Source organism: Lissotriton vulgaris, chromosome 4_1 (assembly GCF_964263255.1).
Source record: "Lissotriton vulgaris chromosome 4_1, aLisVul1.2, whole genome shotgun sequence".
Classification (NCBI taxonomy): Eukaryota; Metazoa; Chordata; class Amphibia; order Caudata; family Salamandridae; genus Lissotriton; species Lissotriton vulgaris.
The window spans coordinates 136,635,141-136,661,081 of record NC_141691.1 but is presented as its reverse complement, the minus strand read 5'-3'; the positions used below and the strand labels follow the sequence as shown (position 1 = coordinate 136,661,081).

Genomic DNA, 25,941 nt, shown 5'->3' with positions numbered 1-25,941 from the left:
TTGCATTTTTTAGAAGACATTCGATCCGCCTGATGTGCTCACATTACCAATCCTGCAGTCTGGTAATATCATGCTTACGTATTTGTTTAACTACAATCAAGTTGCAAGGTCACTAACACCCTTCCATTTCTGGTACCTTCCAGCAGTTTTCAGATCTTTTTAGAGCTTCTTGTTGCTCAAATGGGTGTCGTTTCTGATATTTATATATGTTTCCCTTATCTTCATTGCTTGATTTTGTTCCCAAGAAAATGTCCCTCATAGTCGTTAAATGTCACTCACAATTACACTGAAATTATGAAAATGTCGCACATAAGCAGTCTGAAACCTTGGCAGATATGTGTGACCCAGGACATAGATAGCAGGTACCAAATGCCCTACCCTTCTGCTCGTCGCTGCTCTACCCTGACATTTACGGCCAGAGCTGTCAGCATTGGAAATGGGTAATCAGGTTCAAGTCTCAACATCTGCTCAACGGTCTGGGCAAATCCCAACCTACCCAAGCCAAAAGAAATGTGACCATGTTTAATGTACATATTGCTGATATAAAGCGCTCCAGTGTCTTTGGCGTTAAGTTTGCGTTATATAAAAATTACAGAAAAATGCACAAAGAGGTCAAAACAAAGCCTTAACATAATAAGGAGACAAAATAATACCCATTTAGTGACCGATTTTCAGAAAGAGAAACCAGTAGGCCTGGATAAATCATGGCGTCCCCGCTTACATTTTGTGATCCTAGGCATAGCACTTTCAAATATGTGATTTCAGAATACCAGCTGCACAAAAGCCTACTGTGTTTGACTTAATAGACCATAATGCTGCTTTATAGTGATCTGGGATGCAGACAGGGTTCAAATAAAAACTGTCCTGCCTCTTATTTTACTCATGGCACTGTCACCAGTGTATGGGCGGGGGAGAAATGATTCCAAATCCATGTGGAAAGCACCATCACTTTTAATAAGTATCTCTTAGTGCAGCACTGTCATGTGACCTATTAATGTCAAAGCTTCCAAATGTTAAATACAAACATTTTCTAAGTCCAGCTCATGCAGGGGCTTTTCTGTCCATGTAGTATCTTTAAGACTTTGAATCTTTTTTTTATTAAAAAGCCAAAATATTTTCTTTCTCCGTTTTCCTGTCATGCAATCTCTCACTTTTTTTTGCATTATTTCCTTGCTTTTTCCATCACTGTGAAACTTTTATCTCCCTTTTAATTATGGTTAACTCGTGTTTGATAATAAAAAAAAAAAAAAAAAAAATCACATTTGTAAACATGGCGCCGGGGATCGAACCGTGATCCCCAGCTTGCGTAGTCAGTCGCCCTAGCCGCGGCGCCACACCTCTTCCTATATTTCATCACATTTCCCTGAAGTAATGTTTTTGTTTTGTTTTGCACGTCATATAGCCCGTTATTTTTGTCCTTTGTTTCACATTTAGTTGTTATTATAAGGCTGTCCGTTCAAATAGTCAGAGGTCAAAGTAATATTTTCGTTTCGTTTTGTATTCCAGATATCCCGTTATGTGTGTCCTTTGATTTACATTTAGGTATTAGGCGATCCCTTCAAATAGTCAGAGGTCACGGCAGATTAAACAAATGAAAGAGTGAAGTTATTTATTGACACCCTTTTGCGTGTCGTCCCAGTAAACGCTAAAGCAGTTAGAAGTGTGAATTGCTTCTCGGCTCGGTGCGCTGCTGCTTCTCCCTGTTTTAGCCGAGGCTGCCTCTACTGAGGTGGGAGGGGCTGCTTGTGGGCACGTCTGAGCTGTCCAATAGGGCAGGCCGACCGAAGGGTGCCGAAGCTGGGGGATACACGATCCCGAGGGGATACCACATATTACACAACACCGGCAAAAAAGGCATGCACACTTGTTTCTGTAACCCAGCTGTACTGCACAGCCGGGTGAAGAAAAGACAGAGACTCCCTGTCCCTGAGCGAGTGTAAAACCAGCCCCCTCATACCAATCCCGATGCTTCTCTCATGCTTGGTAATAGCATGAGATCAGCGTCTGGATTGTGTGGGGACTCTGGGAGCCTGTGCTGTGTGGCCCATGGACTGCCGGGAGCAGAGGTGCACTGTGTCAGGTAAGTGTTAAAAAAAAATTATTATTCCTCCTCCCCTACCACTTTTTATTTGCAGCAGCCGCTACTGAGATTTATTAAAATTTCCTGTTGCCCTAGGCCTAGACTTACTCCTGCAGGTTGTCCACGAGGCACAACAAGTCAATGGGGTAAGTGTGACGGAAATGTGCATCAACACATTTTCTTTCCTTTTTTCCACCCATAAGCATTTTTTCTAGTCGTGGAATCTCTATACTTACACCCGAAGAATATTGTGGAAAATTTCCATCACATTTACACACATTTTTTTGCTGTATATTTTATGGGTGTAAATGGCACAATTTTGAAGATTTGTACTGCCATCCCTAACCATAATCCAGCGATCTTGTAGATTCAAGCACACAGGTTTCCTCAGTCAAAAGTTCCATCTGTGGGCTGATTTTTTGAACAAATGAAGTTAATTTAGTTGCCCAAAAAACTTAGACAATAGGGCACTGTTAGAAATGGGGGTCTGTAGTTGGCAGTGGCAGGCCACAGTCCAAGTAGGGACCCTTCTTCCTAAGTCAGAGTAAGGGGTCTACACCGTTTGATAACCCCTGCTCAACCCTGTGGTAACGTAGCACGAGCTGCTAGGCTTATCTCAGAGGCAGTGTGTAAAGCATATATGATCATACACAGTAACACAGTGAAGAACACCACAAAGGGGCACCACACAAGTAGTTATAAAAAGAAGTCTCTATATATAGACTTAACACAAGACCATTAACAGTAAAAAGCCACAATACTGAAAAATGGGGGTACTCTTGAAAATCTGGAAAAAGAGTTCAAAGTGTTCAAATAGGGGTTCAGTTCAAAGCAGTGGTCTCTGCGACCCTTTTACTTTCAAAGTACCTGGATTTCGTCGCAAAACAAGCAAAAAGTCGCAAACGAGCTGTAGCAATGATTTTCCCCATGCTAGGCCGGCGATGCGTTGAATCCTTGCCGCAAGGGAGGACGATGCGCCGGTCTGCGGGTGCGTGCGGGACAAAGCGACAGACTCCTTCACGCTAGCCCAGTGATGAGTTGAATCATTGCCGCTAGGGAGAATGATGCGTTGATCCTGTTGCATGTGCGATGAAAGAAAATGGCGCCCCGCGAGAGACCGATGATCCGGGTGCAATGCGACGAAAATGGTGGACGCACGCCGTCCGCGCTGCGATGATCTCAATGCGATGATCCGGGGTTAGCGAGCCTTCGAAAAGCCTGCAAACGTGCGATGCGATGATCTTTGCTTTGCGAGCGCTCGGCGGCAGCAGCTCGTGGATTTTTCTTACGCTCTTCAGCTGCGGCAGCTCGCAAACGGGTGTTAGCGACGATTTTCAGCACTCTCTTCTCTGTAGTGGAACTAGAGGCCGTGGAACTCACAGGAGCCTCACCTGCAGATAGAAATCCTCGCTGGGAGGAATCAGGAGGCTGGTGGGGGAGTCAGATGTGCCTGTGACTCCAGCAGGAGGCTAGCTCTCTTCTAGCCCTTGGGTAATTGCTTAGCAAAATTAAAGTCTCTCAAAAGTCCTTTTCCTTCTTCTTCCAAGTCCAAGGGGAACTACTGCAGGCCAATCCAAGAAACAGCACACAAGGACAGTCCTCTCCTGCAGATTCCTTCAGTAACACGGACAGAGGTTCCTCTTGACACCTAGGAGCAATACAAAAATCAGGGATTTGGGCACAGATATTTATACCCCAACAGTCTTTGTTCTCAAAAGTCTCTAGTCACTGAACCCAGCCAGAACCAGTTCTGCTCAGGCCTGGAGCACTTTGTTTACCAGGCTGCATCCTTCCTTTCAGAAAGAGGGGGTCTGCTATCAGATGCACAGTAGGAGGTGGAGCCAGCAATCACCTTGCCAGGCACAGCCCTATTCAGGTCCCGAAGCTACCCCTCCAAAGTGCTCAATGCAGATCTCTCTATTCAACCCAGGTCTGACTCAGCCTGCCTTGCCCCTCTAAACCCAGACAGTCAATACACATAACAGCAGAGCACACTGGAAGGCTTAGGCAAGAAAATACCTACTTTCTAAAAGTGATATTGCCAAACACAGAATATTAAAACCAACTTTGCTAAAAGATGTTTTTTATTATTCTGAGCTCAGGCATACTAAGCTCGAATTTCTACCATGTTCCCAGAGTCAGATAGGACTATAAGATGTAATAGCCAGTCTGCCCATTCTAGCCTATGGAGAACAGGTAGCCTTGCAGCAGTGAAAACAAAATGGAGGGTGATTCACTACCAGGACATGCTACACATATCAAGCCATGTCCTACCTTACACACACAATGCACCTACCTACCATAGGGGTGACTGACATGATGCTAAGGGACGGTTCAGGGGCTGGGAAGTGTGGGCACTTCACAGCCAAGATGGCAGTTCTGGACTGCACGCAGACACTGCAGTGGCAGGTCTGAGGTCCCATTTACAAGCTGCTTCTGTGGGTAGCGCAAACCAGCGCTGCAGACCCACCAGCAGCATTTGGATTACCAGCCCTGGACACACACAGGCCACACTACTAGGGACTAACAGGTAAACCAATTAAGCCAATCAGGGATATACCAATTCACAGTCATATTTACACAGGGAGAGCATATGCACTTTAGCACTGATCAGCAGTGGTAATGTGCCCAGAGTCATAAAACCAACAAAAATAGGTTAGGAAAATCCAGGAGGAAGGCAAAAGGTTTAGGGAAGACCCTGCAAAAAGGGCCATTTCCAACAGGCACGTATTCATCAAGGGCTGTTGCAGCAGACAGCAAGATTCACAAAGCCAGAAGGAGGCTCTGGGCTGCGGCAAACCTCACACTCTCAGGGTAAGCAGCTGCAATGGGATATGCTTGGCGCTCGCACTCTCAGGGTAAGTGGCCGCAATGGGATATGCTTGTCATGCTACAAATCTCCATAAATAAATACATAAATGAATAATCATGTGGCAGTGCTAGTACTTGATTTGTGTGAGATGCTGTATGTAATATCTCAAGCAAAGAACAACATTGTTAATAAATAACGCAAAGGGTCAAACATGTTTAATTAAAAAAGTAATTACTGTATTAAACAAAAGATAGACTGGATGGTAAGGACAAAGACTGAGGGAGAGCAAATTAACGAATTGGACAAAATAATGGAGATAACAGAAAATTGAATAAAACATAAGGCACAGGAAAATTGTCCTGATTACCTAAAGTGGGCTCCATGAGGACAGCAGGGCATTGTGATGGTTCGGTGGAGGTGAGACAGCTAGGAGTGGGCGATTTTTTTTATGTCTGCAAGAAGTAGAAGTGGAAGTGAATTGTGACTGCAAGTGAATCAAGCACAGGTTTTTATAAGGGATCTGGAATACAATAGGTTGGTGACCGCAAACTCATCCCGCAGACATCTGTTCTTTAACTGCAAAGGATAAAGTGCTCTTAACTTGTGGCATTATTATTATTATTATTATTGACATTTATTGAGCGCGCGGCTACCCCCAACGGGGGTGTTTCCTACGCTAAGGATTGCGAGCGGCTGGAGGGAGGAATTAGCAGCCAGAGAATAGAAAGGTCTTTAATTTGTCCCTGAATTGAGATTCAGTATCAATGAGAGGGAGACTGATGGGTAGGGAATTCCACAGTTCTGATACAACTACTGCAAATGCTCTGCCACCCTTCCTTGCAAGGCGGAATGTGGGGGGGGAGTAAAAGCCGGATGTGGTTAGATCTGAGGTTGAGGGACGAATGGACTAATTTCAATCGCTGTCTAAGGTATCTGGGGCCTTTACCATTCAGAGCCCTAAAGACTAGTATGAGGGCCTTGAATCTGACGCAAGCAGTGATTGGGAGCCAATGCAACTTCCTGAGATGGGGTGAAATGGAGTGGCGGTAGGGGACTTTACAGATCAGCCTAGCTGCGGCGTTCTGCACGATCTGCAGCCTGTGTAGTAGGTAGGCAGGGAGTCCTAAATACAGACTATTCGCATAGTCCAGATGCGAAGTGATCAAGGCGTGGGTCACTGTCTTCATATCCTCAACGTGGAGAAAGGGGTAGATCTTTCTTAGCATGTGTAGTTTACCAAAGCATGACGAAGTGACTTTCTGGATTTGGGTTTTAAAAGATAATTCATTGTCGAATTGAACGCCAAGGTTGCGAGCCGTTTTTACCGGAGAGGGAGGTGGATTGAGTTCTGCTGGCCACCAGGTGGTATGTGGCATGGGGTTTGCTTGATTGAAAAACAGTACCTCTGTTTTATCCATATTAAGTTTTAGCGTGTTCAAGGTCATCCACGCTACAATGTTCGAGAGACAGGTTTTAAGGTTTTTAAAACCAAGGGGTGAGTGGTCTCTGATGAAAAAGATGAGCTGAGTATCATCAGCGTATGAGATCACTCTAACCCCAGTTGTCTCAATCACCTTTGCTAGGGGTGCATATATACGTTGAAAAAGAGGGGACTGAGAGCAGATCCCTGGGGCACCCCGCAGCCAAGTGGTTTCTTGTCTTTATACCAGAAAGGTCGGCACCATACTTGTTGTGTACGGTCCATTAAAAAAGAAGTGATCCAGGCTAAAGGGGTGTCACAGATCCCCATCTCGAGGAGTCTGTTTAGGAGGATGGCATGGGAGACCGTGTCGAAAGCTGCGGACAGGTCGAGGAGCACAAGCATGGCTACCTCGCCCCTGTCCACACTCTCCTGCACGGTCTCTGAGACCTCTAAAAGTGCTGTCTCGGTACTATACCCTTTCCTGAATCCTGATTGTGAATCATGAAGAAGATCATTGCTTTCTAGATAGTCAGAGAGTTGTTCTTGGACTATTTTTTCTAAGATTTTAGCATCCAAGCCTCCCTTTAGGTGTTTGGACCATAAAGTCCCAAGTAGCACTGAAGGACGCTGATGCAATGGAGCCCTTGTGTCTCGTCCCACTCCTCTCATTACTAACCAGTTAGGGCAGTACACTTCAAAGGGATTTGAGCATTTACTCCCAAAACACACCCACAAACCCAAGTAGAGCTAAGGAGACACTGGGTCTAACCTGGACTCTCTATTGAGACGAACGTTAGTCTTGTATATTGACTATCAAGTGTCCTTGCAGAGCCCCTGACCACAGATGAAGATGGCTGCTGCCTCCTGATATTGCCGGGCCTCTCGGATGTCTTTGCTACAGTTCACCATACCAACCTCAGAGGCACCAGGGAGTCGTGAATGTCATTCAACGCTAATGTCCTTCACTGGTTCGCCTTCTACCTCTCTGATTATACAAGTTCCTTGAAATGGGTATTTCCAGGTCCCAAATCATCCCTATTACCTGCAGAGTACTCCTGTGTTCCATGCTGTCCCCTCTCCTCTTCTGCCTTTACAAGAAGAAATTTGGTGCTCTATTCACAGATAACAGCATCAACATTTACCAGTATACCGATGGTGCACAACTCTACTTAAAAGTCTCCTCTGTCTCAAACATCCAACACCTCACACACTCCCTGCACCTCGTTTAGACACAATTCCTGTTATTTGCTTAGAACAACAAAAAGAAACAGTACAAATCTGGCTCATTGATGTGAACATTGAAGCATTCAAACCTAAATTTTTACTGAATGCTATGTCACTTGGATTCACCCTGAACACCAACCTCAGCCGCATGGAACACATTGCTAAAAAAAGCAAAGACAGCCTGGTACCAGCTCTCCCTTCTAAAGAAAGTGAAACCAATACTTCGGAAGAGTGACTTCAGAACTGCTGTTCAAATTCTTGAACTTTTGCATCTAGATGATAGTAACATATTTCCACATAGCTTCCCTGGCTTCACAATGGCACCCCTTAAGGGCACATTCTCATTGGCATGTCTCATCGAGGGCCTGGAGACATATGATCACTTCACCCTAAACTGATCAAACTCAATTGGCTCCCCTGGCAGACCTGCACCATCTTCAAAACCGGTATCTTCATTTACAGAGCCATAACAACAGTACCCCTGCTTATGTTGTAGACAGACTCACCATCTCTGGTGATTCTCTACACACACACAGCTAGTACACCATCAGACTGAAGACTAAGAAGTGGTAAAAATAAAAAAAAATAAACAAGGCAGCAGGCCTTGTCCATCATTGCACCCAAGAGAGGCACCTCTTTGCTTTTAACTTCATGCTTTTGCTTTTACTCTGTACAATGCTGCCTACCTTTTGGCTAGGTTCACGCCGTAGACGTACCATTGCCATACACACATACTTATTTATTTATTTATTTTATGCATTTGTAGAGCGCTGCTGTTACCAAAAGAGGTGTCCTGGCGCTAAGGTAAAGTATCTATTGATTAGTGCTGGGAAAGAAAACCTGGACTTTTGATAGGGCCTAATCTGTAAAGAGCCAGGTTTTCAAGGCCTTTCTAAAGGTAAACTAGCATTACTCCTGTTGCAGCAACCCATTCACTTCGTTTATTTTGGTCCCAAAGTGTCCCTATCACCTGCATAGTATCCCAGTGTTCCATACTGTCCTCTGTCCTCTTCAGCCTCTACATGCAGCTGTACAGGGTGCTGTATTCTCATATAGCAGGATCAACCTCTACCACAACTCTACTTGAAAGTCTCCTCGGTTTCAAACAATCAACACCTCAAGTCCGCAAGTGGAGACAATGGAGTTCAATCAGTTTAGGGTGATATGATCATATTTCTCCAAGCCCTGGATGAGACGTGCTGAGGCATGTATGATGCCCCGTATGGGGTGCCATTGTGAAGTCTGGGAAGCTATGTGGAAAGGTGTTCTCATCATCCAGATGCAAGAGTATGCGAATTTGAACAGCAGTTCTGAAGTCACTCTCTCGAAATAATGGCTTCACTTTCTTTAGAAGGGAGAGCTAGTAACAGGCTGTTTTTGTTTTGTTTTAGCAATGTGTTTCTTGAGGTTTAGCATCCTTGCATCTCACCTGCTTTTTTACGGAACTGGTCTTCAAATGACTGTTGCCATGAAAATAGCTGAACTTTCTCTTTTCTGGCCTGTGCGGAGTATCCAATTCCGCAATTCAAGCACATTGGTATCATCTGGAATTCAGTAAAGCAACTAAAAATTGCTGCCTTACTTGCTTAGATTACATTATTACTCTGATTGGCTAATGGCTCAATTATCATTCTCTGATGATTTTCTAGTGCCATGAAACATCCAGCTGCTTTTAATACACTCACAAATACTGGTTCCTGGTGTTTAGTCTTTGTTGCATTCAAGCTGATCATTGTGTGAGTAACAAACACATCATGGCTGCTGACTGTAACTCCCTGCTGATTTTTTCTGCTACTCAAAACCTGCCCTGAAGAATTGCTATTAGCCCTACAGCAATTTTTAACTGGAGCTAAAAACATCCCCCACTGACACAGTTACCGCAATATTGTTTTGCATCTCTCATCACTTGACACGTCCACTAAAGCAAGAGACCACCTAGATGTCAACCTTAATAGTAGATTAGCATCTCAGCTGCAGTTTTCAATAGCAAAGGTTCAAAGACATCAGACTACCAGATATGCGTTGTTTCATAATAGCATTTCACAGTCTTCTTTTCAGGTAATATTATTATTCATCTAACTCCAGTGACCACCGTTATTATAGTACTCTAGAAAATAAGTGTTACGTTTATTTATTTATTATTTATTTATTATAGAGTTTTTTATAGCGCGAACAAGACCCGTGGGTATCAGAGCGCTTCACAGTATGAGGTTGGTTATAGTTCACATAGATAGTAAAAAAATGTATTTTTATTTTTTTCTTCAAAATAGTCCATAAATGAGGTAGATACTTGTGTGAATTACTGAGGTAGAACCTTATATGCTATTGTGTGTTGGGAGTATATACAAAATTACATAGCATGGGCGTCTACCTTAAGAGTTAGCATAGTAAATAGGATATATAGCATATGGGTCATTCGTTGAGTAACTATGAGGTAGGTAGTTATAATACATATCGGAGGTAGATTAGATAAATATGGGTATACATAATAGCAGGATGTCCTAGGAGGATAAAACCTATGTGTATAAGTATCAGCAATAGGTACTAGTAAGGATACAGCTAGGTCTCGGGAGGGTCTCCTGATCCGAGTCAGTGTTCTGCATTATCTTTGGTCAAGTCAGCATCTTTCCCTTATAGTCGCGTTGATGCTGTGAATTAGGATGAACAATAGTTCCAGTCAGAGGTCATCATCCTCCACTATGTAGGTATTTACTCATCAAGATGCTTTTCACTTCCTTCTTAAATGTTCCTGTATTCCGAATTTTCCTAATGTTTGGAGGTAATGAGTTCCAGATTCTGGGGGCTGCGCCCGAGAATGCTCGATCGTACGTTTTTTTCTTCCGGAAAGAGGCTGGTCGCAGCAGCAGCTCCTTGGCACTTCTGGCTGGTCTCTTTCCCCCTGATATCTCAATTTTCCCTGCTAGGTAACTGGGGGTGTTGTAGTGGAGCGCTTTATGGGTGATACATGCTATTTTTAATTGAATTCTTGCTTCATATGGTAGCCAGTTTAGTGCTTTCAGGTGGGGAGAAATATGATCAAATTTCCTCGATCCAGTGATAAGTCTTGCCGCTGCGTTGAGACATGCTTTTAGCGGTGCAGTGGACAATTTTGGTAGACCGGCCAAGGTGGAGCACCCATACTCAATTCTTGAAACAACTAAAGATTGGACTGCCAGTTTAAGATCCACCTCTGATATGTATGGTTTCAGTTTCCTCAGGTAGTTCAGGTGGAAACAAGCATTTCTAGCCATTGACTTAATGTAGGCTTGCATGTCGAGGTTCTCATTTAAAGTGATTCCTAGCGATTTTGCTGAGTTGACCAGGGTTGGGGTGCAGTTTAGTGCAGTCACCAGCTTGGTCCATTCCTTCATTTCTGTGTGGTTTCTTGGTGGCGCGATTAGTAGGAACTCAGTTTTGCTCGCATTTAGCTTCAGATGATTGGTTGTTAGCCATTCCAATGTCATTTTTAATGTCTCGTTCATTCGTTCAATGTCTTCCAAGGACACGATCTTTATGTATATTTGCGTGTCATCCGCGTACATGTGATAGGATATCTGTGAATTACGGAGGATTTCTGTAAGAGGTTCAACATACAGGTTAAATAGATCTGGGGATAAGGTCGATCCTTGAGGGACTCCGATAGAGTTAGGGCATGGTAGTGAGAGTGCTTGGTTGACCAGGAATCTTTGTGTTCGGTTATGCAGGAATGATTCAAACCATTTCAACACATTTCCAGATATTCCCATCCTCTCTTGCAGCCTGGTCAGTAATGCTTCGTGATTTACAGTGTCAAACGCGGAAGATAGGTCCAGGAGAATCAGTAGGCATGCTTGGTTTTGATCTAGGGCATGTAGGGCGTCGTCAACTATATGGAGGATCGCTGTTTCTGTACTATGGCCTGCTCTGAAACCTGATTGGTAATCGTCCAGCAGGGAAAAGTTGGTAATGTGTTGACTCAGTTGGCCTTGCACGCATTTCTCAATTAGTTTGGCGAGTAGAGGGATGTTGGTCACTGGACGGAAATTATTCGGATCTGTTGCATCCGCTGTCAGTTTTTTGATTATGGGTACGACTTGTCCTGTTTTCAGGCAATCTGGGAGGATCCCTTGTGTTAGAGATGCATTTATAATTTTGGTCCACATTGGTTCCACAACATGACTGATTTCTTTTAGGCATTTAGCCGGTAGCGGGTCTTGATAGTGGTTGTTAGGTTTGATATCAGAGAGCGTTTTGGTGACGGTATTCTGGTCATATAAGTCGAAGGTGTCCCAATGTGCCTTATTTTTGGCCTCCTTACAGTTTGTTTTCAGGCTGGTATCTTTTGTCGATACTGGTTGAGAGGGTAGGTTATCTGCAGCGCTCCTGAGCTCTCTCTCGAGGGTTTTGGCCTTCTCTGTGAAAAATTATGAGAATTCTTCGCAGTCAAGTAGTATATTTGTGTTCTCTTGGGCAGATTTTGCTAGTTTATTTGATTGTTGCTTTAAGATTTCGAATAGTTTCCTCGGTCTATTTTTGGCATTATCAAGTTCTGATCTTATAAATTCTTTTTTGGAGTTGATGACCTTTTTGTTATATTGGTTCCTGATATTCCTGAGGGCTTTCAACTCTGGAGACGATGGGTGTTGTCTCCATTTTCTTTCGGCCATTCTCAGTTTTCGCCTTTCTTCGTTTAGCAGTCCATTAAACCATGGATTTTTTATCTTCTCTGTGGTTCTTTTCAATTTTAGCGGCATGGTGTTATTGATAATTTTCTCTATTGACATAGTGTAGTGGTCTGTTAGATCGTTTACCGTCTGCAAGTTGCTGGGTGGCTGTATGTCTCTCTCACAGCATTCTACTAGTAACTCAATATTCTTCTCTTTAGTCTCTCGAATCCATCTTTTGTGCCTGGTGGGTTGAGATGGCTTGCTTTTTTCAAAGTGGGAATCACAAATGTTATGGCATGATGGTCAGACCAGTCACACGGGTCTATTGACAGGATTGATGTACCTTCATTTCTAGATATAATCCAGTCTAACGTTGCACCTTTCACATGTGTAGGTTGTGTGCATACTTGTGTGAGGTTTAGTTCCAGGAGGAAGCCCTTGAGCGCGTTGACCAGTTTGCCATTGCAGTCATCCCAGTGTAGATTGAGATCGCCAAGGAAAATGTTATGGCCGTTATCATCATATCAATCTATGTCAGTGTCAGATTTCCATATCAACCTGTATTTCATGCTTCTTGCTTTTTTCTAAAAGCCTGATCGTGATCTATTGAAACTACAGATTCCAAGAAGGCTCGCTTATCCCTATTTTCCTCAGTTTAGAGAAGAGGTGTAATGCCTATTGCTCTACTCCTGCTAGCATTGTCACGCGAGACACTGAATTAGGTTTTGGATTATTTAGTAATGTACCATTCATACTCTTCCGTGAGGACCTCCTCTGAATGTTCTGGAGCCAGGGCAGCATCCAGAGTATTGCAAGTTGATATCTTAGCTCATGACATTTACACGGCTGGGATCTTTTAAGCAACACTGGTCCTGCAGTGTAAACTCTGAAACAGAATACTGATGCCGGCAGGTTGTTCTCCCTGGCCTGCACAGTACTCTTCCAGTTGTACATGCAATTGACCGTTGGCCACACGAGGTTGAGGAACATTATGGTGCAGAATGTAAGCAAGTTTAGGTATCGATCTAGTACTGTAAATCTTCAGAACTCATAGTCACCAATGACCAAAACGATCCAATTCCCTATATCACTCGTTCAGACTGGTCCTCGCTGATCGGCTGGATATGATTTAGAGCAAGACACAAATATACATGCAGGGGCACACAGTGCGAGCACCAGGCATATACAGAGCTTTACGTGCACTTCTGTTATGCTTTTAGAGTTGATATGACTGTAACATATCAGCTATTAGTTTTAGGGTGTGGATCCACGAAGCCGCCACTCGGCCATTATGTTATTCAAACCTTACGTGTGGCGGATCCTGCTCCACCTAGCTCTGGATCTGCGAATCCCTCTGCCATGCATATATAGCTTTATAAGCACAATCATCATCAACACGATGATCATAATCAAGCCTTCACATGGTAACTCCTGACCATACTTTCACTCGGCCCACCAAATATTCTGGAGATTTGTTAGAAAAATGTAAATAGCAGAGCAATTACTGACCCTTGCAGGTCAACAATGAAGTGACCAACTGGGAAAGTTCTGAGTAGTGAAAATGTGATGGAAATTTGAAGGCCAATGAAATAAACACCCCATAACTTTTATGGCTTTTTCAGGAATGTAAAAGGAAGGAAGTTCTAGTTTGCAAGAGAGGAGTTGGATGTGGCTGACATGTTTTGTTTTGACCAGAGTATCTAATCCAGCTTGTTTGTGGAGCTTTTGTTGTTACTGGGTCCTGTTCAATAATGCTTGCCATGGCTGTCTGTATTCATATTCCCTCTGAGAACAATTGGGAAACAGCTGCGATAAATAATTGAACTCAAGAGGACATAATGAACCGCAAGCAAGTTTAGCTCTTTAAAAGTGAATTTCACTGGCCGGGTCCAAACCTCGGAAACTTGGCGAATTGTCCATGTCTGCAAACTCCAGAGGTTTCTAGGTTTTATTCAGCTGCTCATTATAGGTCAGAAAACTCTGCAATATTTGAGAAGAATGCAAGCAAAAGCAAGATTGCATCAAGTTATGTAACCAAGAATGTGAGTTCTTCCTGTATTGTGGTAGAGCCTATCCGATACCACAAACCCCAGTTCTGGGTGGCTGTTCTCCTCCCCAATACAGTAATGAGTAAATTAAATGCAGTCATTGGCACAGTCTCCAGAGCAGGGTGTCTAATAGTGCTGGGCAGAGGTAGACTGGCAACTAAAAAGCTGCCATGGAAAATGTTTTGGCATCAACCCAACTTTGCACTGGTGCAGAGGGTTTGCAGTGATCAAGTCGAAGTCCCTCCTTGTGTGTTCAGGTGTGTCCCCATGCGATAGAACTACATTATTCAAATTACAACACCGTTTTACACATGTATACCTACACAGCCTTTGGCTTTGGACTCATCTGTGAACCCATGAAAGTTTCCAAAGCTCCAGTGCTTGTCACAGCACCTGGGAGCACTAATTCTCCACAGCAGCAAATCTTTTAAGTGCATAATAGAGAAGCTTATGCCTTTCACTCAGGGTCATATGTATCAAGCAAATTCGCATTCGCAAATGTCGAAATTCGCAGAATTTCGGCGTTTGCGAATGCGAATTTGCCAAATGGTATGTATTACGGAAAATCTGGTGCAAAACAAGGAAACGCAAAATTTGCGATTCCTTATTTTTCAATTGCATTTAAGGAATCGCATATTTAGCGATTCCTTAAATGCAATGTATGAAGCAAAAAAAAATGCAAATTGTCCTTAAAGAATCGCAAATTACCACCAACTTCAAGTTGGTGGTAATTTGCGAATTCCTTGAAAAATCCACATTTTTGCATTTTTCAAAGTTCCATGTGACACACATACATGCCCTTAGGGCATGTATGTGCGCCACATGTGCACCCCTGCTTATTTCAGGGGTGCAACAGGGTGTCCATTGGACAGCCCTGCACTCGTGAAATTATTCTCAATTTGCGATTCTCAAATTGCAAATCGCAAATTGAGAATAACTTCCCATTCATTCCTATGGGCCTCCTGGCCCATATAAATGAATTAGAAAGTATTCCTTAATTGCGATTCGCAATTTGCTAATCGCAAATAAGGAATACTAGGAATTCGCAAAATAATTGCGAATTTGTACATACATCCCTATTTGCTATTCTGAAATAGCGATTCCTAAAAAAATCGCTATTTCAGAATCGCAAATCAGGTTGATGATACATACAGTCCCGCTTTCAGGGATATTCTTAGGTCTTCTCAGCCTATCCAGACCTGAAAGGCGCAGCACTGTCCTCCAGCCCTCAACTGACTTTCCTTGTAAGCCATATTGCCTGTCCTGGCATGGTAGTGAGGCAGATTTGTAGTAAGCAAACCTCAGCTAGGCCTACTTAGTGCAAGGGGTTTGCCCTTTTCTGCACGGAGTCCTCAGACCTTAGGAAGAAGTTGGCAATGAAACTGGAAAATACTAAAGCAAAGTTTATTAAACCTTTAAAGGTGGTGCTACAGTCCACGCAATACCCTTGAGTATTGTATCGAGTAGCACACCGAACTAAAGCACATGGCCCCTTTTATACACAATGAGGGGGCTCAAAAGAAGGCGGTACAGAAGACAAGAGCAGTTTCATGACCATACAAGGAGATTTTGGAAGGCACAATCGATAGGTGGGCGGTGTTAACAGTCTTCAGAAACTAGTAAACACATTCCTATCTGGAACTAATTAGTAATGGCCATAGACCCTACTGCGCATGTCTGGACATGCTGGAAGCGGGGGATGCCAAATATAGCCTGTTGCCGGGCAGACTTCAGGCACAGTTAACAAGGAGGTAGGACAAAGCACACGATGAGCACATGGCGATGTATGGCATAAAAAATGGCTACTACAAATACAAAATGGAGTCGGTACATTTGTTACGATAATGGTCAAACACAGCTGTCTTCTGCTAATGCTTAACCTAATCGCTGTTGATTTACAACAGATAGACCTCTAACATCACAACTTTCCATTGCAAACTCTTAAATATGGATATGCTTGTATATTGTCCCATACAAATTCCGCTGTCAGCACTGCAAGTGTTGAAACATTCCCCAAGAAATCGCCCCACTGATTGTCATGTGGTACCCTGCAATCAGATCTTCAGCTGTTCATAATGTACGGCTCATGCGTAATTCAGGTAATTAGTGCCTGGTAATATTTTATCGGTATAACCGTGGGGACTAGTGAACATATATTATTTCCACCAAAGCATTACAGTGGTAGACAATGTAAATCAAATATGAAAATGCTGCATTTTCATTCGCTCCAAAGCTGTCAATCAGTCATGGAATATCATAGCCGTCTCATTCACTACGCCTTTTTAAAAAACCACTGTGACTTAAGATTCTCTGAAGACTGAATACATTGACCACATAACAAATGACCACCATTGATATATAAATTAAAGGACAATAAAATGGCAGACAAAAAATATTTTGCTTCCATTCACTAATTCATCCTTTAACTCATTTGAACACATTATTAGGAGTCATAAATGTATTGTGCCTGTCTGGCAAGGGGATGAGACCCATTTCTGAGTAATAAAGATTAGTATGTATATAGAGTTTAAGCACATACTAACGAGCAATATGAGTAGAAAGAGCAGTGCCAGAAAGTAGGAAAGTTATTTGCAGAAGGGATGCCCTTATTAACCGAATAAACTCACAGATACATTTTTCAGGGAAACTCCGCACAACCTCTGGTAACTGCGGCAAAAGTAATTCCCCAGAGAAATGTGTGTTAAGTTTAAGGAGTAACAATACTTTTAAAGTCAAGAAAACATCACAATAAAATTACTAAACCCATTTCTAACTATAGAGGCAAGTTTGATGAGCAAACAGACACTAAATAAAGTAAAATACCAATGTCAATGTTCAGTTCTCTGGTTACTGGGGCATAGGTGTGATTTCAGGCCGACCTCAATGGAGCGGAGGTCAGGCAGGTCAAGCGGATCAGGAAAAGCCCTGCTTCCTGGTGCTTCTTCTTCATCTGCAGTCTGATGGTGTTCTGGATGCAAGTGTGGCAAGGGCCTCGTGAGATGGTGAGCCTGTCTACAAGATAAGCGGTGGTGTTGGTTTGCTATGGCTTTGTAATTGATACCGTTGGTTTTGAAGATGGGGGCTGGCAAGGGGGGGCAATGGAGTTCTATCAGAGTAGTGTTGATAGGGACAGATTTCTTCAGGCCCTGGATGAGACATGCTGTGGCATGTAGGTTGCCCTTAAGGGGTGCCAGAGTGGAGTCCAGAAGGCCATGGAGCTGTGTATTGCCACCATCGAGATGCAGGAGTACAAGAGCTTGAACAGCAGTTCAGAAGTAATTTTCTTGAAGAAACACTGGCACCAGGCCATTTTTTTTGTAGCCATTCAAGTGCCTACATTTTGTTATTTCAAGGTCCCTGGTGCCACTAACTTAATTCTACCTGTGACTGCCGAGTCTATTGCAAATTGTCGCCAATCTGCTTCTGTACCATTGCGTATTCATTTGAGCTCTGAGGCATATTTCTGTCAGTCTTAGGGATAAGAGTAGCCAGATGTTTCATATGCGCGGACTAGTCCACATAACAGTTTTGTCAGGGGGATCTAACAAAGACAGATGTTAGGGAGACTCTTCCAAAGATAAGGCAGAAGCCACTGAGGGAGAAGAGGGTATTGACTTTGTTTACATTTGTTTGATACTGTAACATTCCCTATTAAGATTGTTTTGGAACCATAGCTAGAGCATTCATAAAATTGTACGGCCCCTCACCTAACTTAGACACTCATAGGAAGTTGTCAGGGAACAACATGTTGTTTGTCTGGCACCCAAGATTTCATATTTCACAAGATCTGTAATTCCGAGGTGCAAGAATATATTGATATGCTTTGTTTTGCCTTGGGAAATTCTCTGTTAAGCAGTGGTTGTTCACAGAGTAGGAAGCTGTGCAAAGCTAGCGGCCTCCCTCATGACTCCATTATCAAGGAAATGGAGCTTGAAATTTGCTCTAGAGTTTAGGAGGGATACTGGCAGGCCCCAGGAGATGACTTTGAGAATGAGAAACCCCTTAATGTTTGTACGTCACTATGTATCGATAGTACATGATTGGATAAATATTGTATCCACTACATCGCTTGCTTCTATATGTCTACTTATCTCCACATCTACATAACGAGATATACTCCACAATGTAGGCGTTAGGTTGATGTAGTGGAAGCAATATGTTTGTCACACGATATATTGCATTGTGATTTAGTGATGTAAATTATAACCCCAGCCTCTTTGAGACCTATTCTAAGTGCATTAGGATGGACTTGCATATGAAGAAAGACAGTGGGAAAAACTGAAAATCTTGAAGAGCAAAAGATGACTTACCTCCAAACCTAAAGGTGGTTAGATAACTATATGACTTATAAGAAATTGTCTCATGTAGAGATCACAAGAGATTGAAATGATGTTCCTGAGACCCCAGCCCAGCACCTCATATAGCCTAGGAGCCCTGCCTAGACCACTAGTCCTAATAACCTTAGATTGCAAGGCAACACCACTCCACCTTAAAAAGTACTGACTGATGGAATCCATCCAGGCCATCTTACAGGTTTGTATCTAGGTGCACTGTGAAGAGGCACCTTCCATTGAAGCTGTTGCTTTTCTCAGCTTGACATCCAAGACCCTATCTGACCTTGTGAAGTCATTGGCACATGATGTCTTAGATCCAGTATGCTGGTAAGGGTTGGGATCCAGCAAAGAGTCTGGGTTTAAAGGTGCCTTTCTTCATCGTGGCTAACCCACTAAACATATACAACAACATTCAATCACAAATCGACCTGGTACCACTGAAAACTCTGAGAGAGGCTGTCATTTCGTCTGTCATTTAATGGATCCCTTTTCTTGCAATCAGGCCCATAATAATTGGTGCTCCCTTTCAGGTACATTTCAATATTAAAACCCATTTTCCTTCACTTTTTTATCAGTTTTCCTCAACTTTTTTTGTAGGAACTAGATAATTCTCCTCTCTTTTTAAAGAATTTAAATCAATTCATACGTGGTATTTCTTTTTTTTAGTTGGTAACTCTTGCACTCTCCAGCATCACTCTCAATGTAAAGTCTTGAGCTCCACTACATTTAAGGAGTGTTTGGTTTGCTTCAGTGATTTGAGGAGCTTAATCATAGAATGTACAAACATATCTAGTCGCTGTCCATCATATTATTTGAATACATGGAAGAGTAGCACATGTTTATATCTTGTTATATTTGTTATGTTATGTTATGTTATATTTTGTTTTGTATAGCGCACAGCTACTCAAAGAGAGTGTCCCGGCGCTTTTATTGAGGCCTATAGCAGAATAACACAACACAGTGATATAAGAGCAGATTAAAAGAAACAGAACCGAGGGGTGATGGCTTAAAGGGCAAAAAGCCAAGTTTTAAGGCCCCTCCTGAAGGCAAGCAAGTTAGTGGCACCGCGTAACGGCAGAGTGTTCCACAGCTGTGGCGCCAGCAGCCCAAAGGAGCGGCCTCCAATACGGGCTCTTTTTACTCGCGGAACCACCGCAAGAAGAGATTCTGATCTTAGAGAGCGAGCCGGATGGTAAAAGGCAAGTCTCCTTTGGAGATACTTTGCTCCCACAGCATGAAGGGCTTTATAGGCCAAGGTCAAAGCCTTAAAGGCAATCCGCTTCCGGATAGGCAGCCAATGAAGCGACTGCAACAGGCCGGCAGCGCTGGCTCGCCTATTTAGGCCATAAATGGCCCTCGCGGCCGCGTTCTGAACAACTTGCAGCCGCTGCAATAGATATTCTGGCAGGCCCAGATAGAGGACGTTGGAATAATCCAATCTTGAGCCAATCAGGGCCTGCACTGTCATCTTCCTATGCTCCTCTGAGAGAAGAGGCAAAAACTTCCGGAGCATCTTGAGAAGACCAAAACATGTTCCCGTTAGACCAAGGATCTGAGATCTCAACGTCAGACCCTTGCGCTAGAGAAGTCATCTCCAGGTCCTTTGTATCATACTCATCTGTTTATACCGCTTAAGACCAGTCAGAGGAGCCTTTGAGTGACTGAACTGCTAGGCCATGGAAAGGTTGGCAGGAGTTATGAGGGGAACCAAGATGGGACAGCAGAGAGGCAGAAGCTAAAGAAATGATGGAAAGGTAGACTGGGGGTAGGCACTGGGAATCTTGTGGATCAGAAGAAGCCTAGGAGTAAAGTGATTAGACCGAGAGGAATGAAAGAAGTTAGAAGAATAGACTGTGGGAGACATATTTTCTGAGAGCTGAAGAAAAGAAGGAAAAAAAAGCCAGGGGAACTAAGAGTATTTGAGAATTTCCCGAACATTTTGTCAGAGGAGCAGTATGGAAAATAAGATCTAAAGCAAAATTGCCTAAAATTGGTGCATGAGGTTGTCATCTTATATTTTCAAGATAAGCATAACGGACTCTCCTTATAATAGCTGTGTTCGATATTGGATATCATCTAAACCTAGTTTTGATGTGGATCCAATGGACCAACATTTTGGCACTGCTGGCCTGAATGAAGATTTGTGAATGGGGAGAGGTGTGGCTGAGGAGATATTGGAGTTATTATTCAAGAGATCTGGATGGAGTGTTGTGTCGGGGGAATAAAACGTTGATAATAACTGCGGGCTGGAGATAATGTGACCGTATAGAGTACAAACAAGAAAACTGAAATCAAAAAAGAGATTTGGATGAAAGAGACTAAACAGCATACAGTGGTAAATTCATCTGGTATGTCAAATGGTTGAGTTACCTGCTTCTGAAAATCGGAGAGCCGCAGTTTTGTCTCCGGGTGGATCCGTACAGCCTACAATCATTCTGAGATTTGAAAACAAGTTTCAATGGCTTGAGCATGGTTAAGCTTGTTATCATAGAACCCTGAGATGGGGCTTCTTTCTGCTGGAGCAAGATGTGGAAAGAATTAGGACACTGGTGGTATTTAAGACAAGTACTATGAATGTAGACCTCCTAGTAAACTAGAGTAGCGAGGGGTTGTGGCAAAACCAGTAGGTGTAGTGGCCTGGGGTATTGAACACTAATAGAGTAGATTATACCAATTGGAAATGCAGCGTACGAGCATTGGCAGGGACATTTGAGGGTTATATCTGATCTTATTCTTGAAATTCAATGTTCCTGCAAGAGATGGCGTGTAGGAACCACTGGAAATGCAGTAACTAAGACCCTAATTGAGCACCTGTCACATCAAAACGCGCTGTGAAGTGGGCCCAAAGAACCTGCAAATTTGAGAATCAGACTTCACCATCTGTGCTAATCAGGTTGTGCTGATTACATTTCTGTAGTCTTCCTCTATATCAGGACATGGAGACGAACCAATAAAGTAAATGTAGCTTTGTTTGTTTCCCATGAAACTTTGTGCTGGAATCTTTTGTGGCAGTCTGTGCTTTGTGTGTGTCGGCTGCCCGCGGGAGACACGATAAGTTGGAAAGGATTTGCACTGAGGACAATAGCAATCTGTTCTTTAAGAATTTCAGAAATGTCCTCTATGTTTGTTAAGAATGCCAGCACCTGGTTTCTCTCACAGTTTGAATTTCCATCTTGTTTTCCAGGTTGCTGCCTTTACGCTGCTCGGACTCATGAGCATGATGATACCCCTGTGCAAAGTGTTCGCCGCCCTGGTTGTCGTCTGCCTTTTCCTTGGACTTTGTGATGGATTCTTCATCAGCATCATGGGCCCAATTGCCTTTGAGCTGGTTGGCCCCGCCCAGGCATCACAGGCCATTGGTTTTCTCCTAGGCCTAATGGCAATACCTATGACAGCTGGCCCGCCAATAGCAGGTCAGTATCTCACCCTCAAATACAAAGTATTTAAAATGATAGTTGGTTTTTTTTTATTTCTGTATTATTCCTTATTTGGGGCAAGTCATTTTTGCAACCTGCTTGTTTGCATTCATATATATATATTGATGGGTCCAAATACACCCAAGCACAAATATCATTTGCATTGAGACTCAGGTGTTAATCTATTCTTAAGCATAAATAAATGGGGCATAGGGTGTAGAAATAGTATAAACACAATATCTGCATTTGGTATTACCCATAGCACAGTTTTGTTGGGAAATTACTAACCCACAGAACTACTGGTGGTAAGAGCAGCGGATATTTGCACTTGTGTCCTAGAAGCAAGTGATTTATGAGTGCAAATATTATTTGTTCCTGGCGTTTAGAACGTGTGCCAAGGTCAAGATTGCCAACTTTGTGGTGTCTTCGTGCTGAGTGTTATATGCTCCCATTGAATTTGCCTAATGCTTTATGGTAAGAGGTCCTTTTTTCATTTTCGGCCATTTGTATTGGCTGCTAGTTCTATCTGCTAGTATATTAGCCACCTCCGTTATCTTTTTAATGGCCTCCATACATGCTTCAGAATGTTCGATTTTCTTGGTCACCTCCAAACTTTACTTGGGGGGTGGGCATTTAACTGCCGTTCCTTTCAGACCTTTTCACTGATGCTTTTCAACATCAATCAATCGGGGGTTTATAAAGCATGCTACTCACCCACGAGGGTCTCAAAGGGCTGGGGGGCGGGGCAGCTATGGATCAGTCAAAGAGCCAGGTCTTGATGCTCTTCCTGAAGGTGTGCAGAGTCGGGGAGTGTCTGATGTTGACTGGGCGCTCGTTCCAGGTCTTTGCAACGATGTAGGAGAAGGTTTTCCACCTGCTCTGGTTCTGCGGAGGCGTGGGGTCTCTGCCAGGGCGAGGTCAGTGGAGCGGAGGTTCCTTTTATGAATCAGTCCCTTATCTTTTCATTGGTGGCGGGCCCAAATTTACACAATGAGGCTGGCTTCCGTAAAGCTGTGACATACCCTTCTACACTTTCCACTTCTATTTGAGCAAAGTGATGACTTTCTAGAATCATACTCATTTAGGCAAATAATGTTTATTCAGGTTTAGTAGAGATATCTTATATTCTTTTTAGTCATTTACTTGGTTGGTTTCTTGATCAGCCAGATTTTAAAACACCGCCTGTCCCTTCCTCACCAAGCAGTGCATGAGAAAAGGTGTCTTCCTTTCTGCTGGGAGACCGGTCCTGCAGACCCTTGCACAGTGGCTGAAGACCTTCTACTTGTTCCTCTTGATAGAAGTTCCTACAGTGCTGTCTGGAAGAAGGCGGTAGAGTAACATTCAGCCCGGTTACAACAAACATGGAAACTCAACACACAGCCGAGACCTGTACATGGCCTAACCCGCGGTCAAAGTATGCAAAACTGGAATACCAACCCACATTTGGACTAGTAGATGTCTGGACAATTATGTAACACCCAACACCAAGAATGTCCCCATCACACACTCACAACACACTGGGTATGTTGTGAACACCCACTCCTCCATTCACTCATAGATATGTATGTATGTATGTATGTATATATATTCATGTATGTATGTATGCATGTATGTATGTGTGTATGTATGTACACATGTATGTATGTATGTATGCATATATGTATGCATGCATGTATGTGTATGTACGTACGCATGTATGTATGTATGCATGTATGTATGCATGCATGTGTGTATGCATGCGTGCATGTGTGTATGCACCCATGTTTGTATTAACGCATGTATGCATGCATATATTTATGCATGCACATATGTATGTATGTATGTGTATGTGCGCAAGTATGCATGAATGTATGTATGCATGTATGTATGAATGTTTTAATGAATGCATGTATGCAGTAGTTGGATATTGCATATCAAGCAAAAGGCATCCATACATGTAACAGAACAAGTAGTCGTTTTAAAGTTGGGTTCTACTGCTAGAAATATTGAAGTAAACCAGTTGCCAGTATCCGATTCCAGTATTCAATTTGATACTCAACAACCTCCTTTCTCAGCAATTCTTTCTTATGTTTTTAACAACAAATGTGTGCAAAATCCTAGCAGGTTAGAAGTATGCCCCAGTACTTGTCATAATACTAATCCCTGGATGCCTTTTAATGATAACGAGTAACTTAAAATGCTCTAGGACCTCGTGTATTCTTGCCATTAGTGCAAGGAGCTACCAGAAGGATTCGTCCAATTCGATATGGGGATCTCATCTCCAGCCACACTATTGAGCACTGGTCACAAGAAGTTTATTCACCGCCCTCCCACTGATGGCTCACGTCCTTTTACCTTTACGTAGACGTCTATGACATCTGCTCAGGCACTCATGCAGACAATTAGCAAGATGAGGGCTGCATGCAGGTCACCAGTGACAAGAAGGCTCCAATATAAGGATGTAATAGATCCGGCAGCAAGAAAACCCCCTGGTTCACCGACGAACTCAAGGAATCCAAGAAGAACTGCCGCACCCGCGAGAAGCGCTGGCGGCTTGACCACACCACAGACAACTGGACTGCCCTCAAGCACGCCACCCGCAAACACCATCTTCTTGGAGGCGCTGATCCGCGCCACCAAGAAGACGGCACTTAAAGAACGACTGGACAACAACGCCCACGACAGCAAGGAACTCTTCAGCATCGTCAAAGAGTTCTCCAACCCCAGCGCCAGAACCAACGACATCACTCTTACGCAAGACCTCTGCGACTCCCTCGCCTCGTTCTTCCATCGCAAGATCGCCGACATACACAACAGCTTTGACTCACAGAGAACGCACCCTACCACCGAACCAACGCCCGCCACCACCACCCTCTGCAACTGGACCCCGATCAGCACCGAAGACACCACCCGCACGATGAACTCCATCCACTCAGGATCACCAACCGACCCGTGCCCACACCACGTCTTCAACAAAGCCGCCGCCACCATCGCACCCCATCTCCGAGACACCATCAACTCCTCCTTCCACACCGCCACCTTCCCGGAGAGCTGGAAGCATGCCGAGCTGACCGCCCTCCTGAAGAAACCAACGGCGGACCCCACCGACCTCAAGAACTACCGTCCCATCTCGCTCCTTCCTTTTCCGGCCAAAGTCATCGAGAAGACCGTCGACAAACAGCTTGCCGCCTTCCTCGAGACGAACGGATCCCTCGACCACTCGCAGTCCGGATTTCGGGCCAACCACAGCACCGAGACCGCCCTGATCGCAACCTCCGACGACATCAGAACCCTGATCGACAAAGGGGAAACAGCGGCCCTCATCCTCCTGGACCTCTCCGCAGCGTTCGACACGGTCTGCCACCAAACCCTAGTGAAGCGCCTCAGCGACATTGGAATCCGAGAGAAAGCGCTGGAATGGATCATCTCGTTCCTCACCGGAAGAACCCAGAGAGTCCGCCTCCCTCCGTTGAGATCCGAAGCCACCGAAGTCATCTGCGGCGAACCACAAGGATCTTCTCTTAGCCCGACCCTCTTCAACGTCTACATGAGCCCCCTCGCAGCCATCGCACGCCAACACCACCTCAACATCATCTCCTATGCCGACGACACCCAGCTGATCCTCTCCCTCACCAACAATCCCACCACCGCCAGAGCCAACCTACACGAAGGGATGAAAGACGTCGCCGAATGGATGAGGAACAGCCGCCTTAAACTGAACTCAGACATGACGGAAGTCCTCATCCTGGGATCATAACCCTCCGCCTGGGACGACTCCTGGTGGCCCTGGGCACCGACCCCAAACCAACGGACCACGCACGCAACCTGGGCTTCATCCTGGACTCCTCCCTGTCAATGACCAGACAAGTCAACGCCGTTTCTTCCTCGTGCTTCAACACCCTGCGCATGCTCCACAAGATCTTCAGATGGATCCCCACTGAAACCAGGAAGACCGTCACCCAGGCACTCGTCACCAGCC

General features: G+C 44.0%; 1 protein-coding gene across 1 annotated transcript in view; it reads left to right on the top strand.

Annotated features, from left to right (window-relative positions):
* The window catches only part of SLC16A2 (solute carrier family 16 member 2), a 558,487-nt gene that overhangs the window by 477,282 nt on the left and 55,264 nt on the right, over nucleotides 1–25,941 (top strand). Inside the window, exon 5 of the mRNA XM_086918399.1 lies at nucleotides 21,752–21,980. Within this exon, the coding sequence (XP_086774525.1) occupies nucleotides 21,752–21,980 (229 nt within the window). The remainder of the gene's footprint in view (nucleotides 1–21,751; nucleotides 21,981–25,941) is intronic.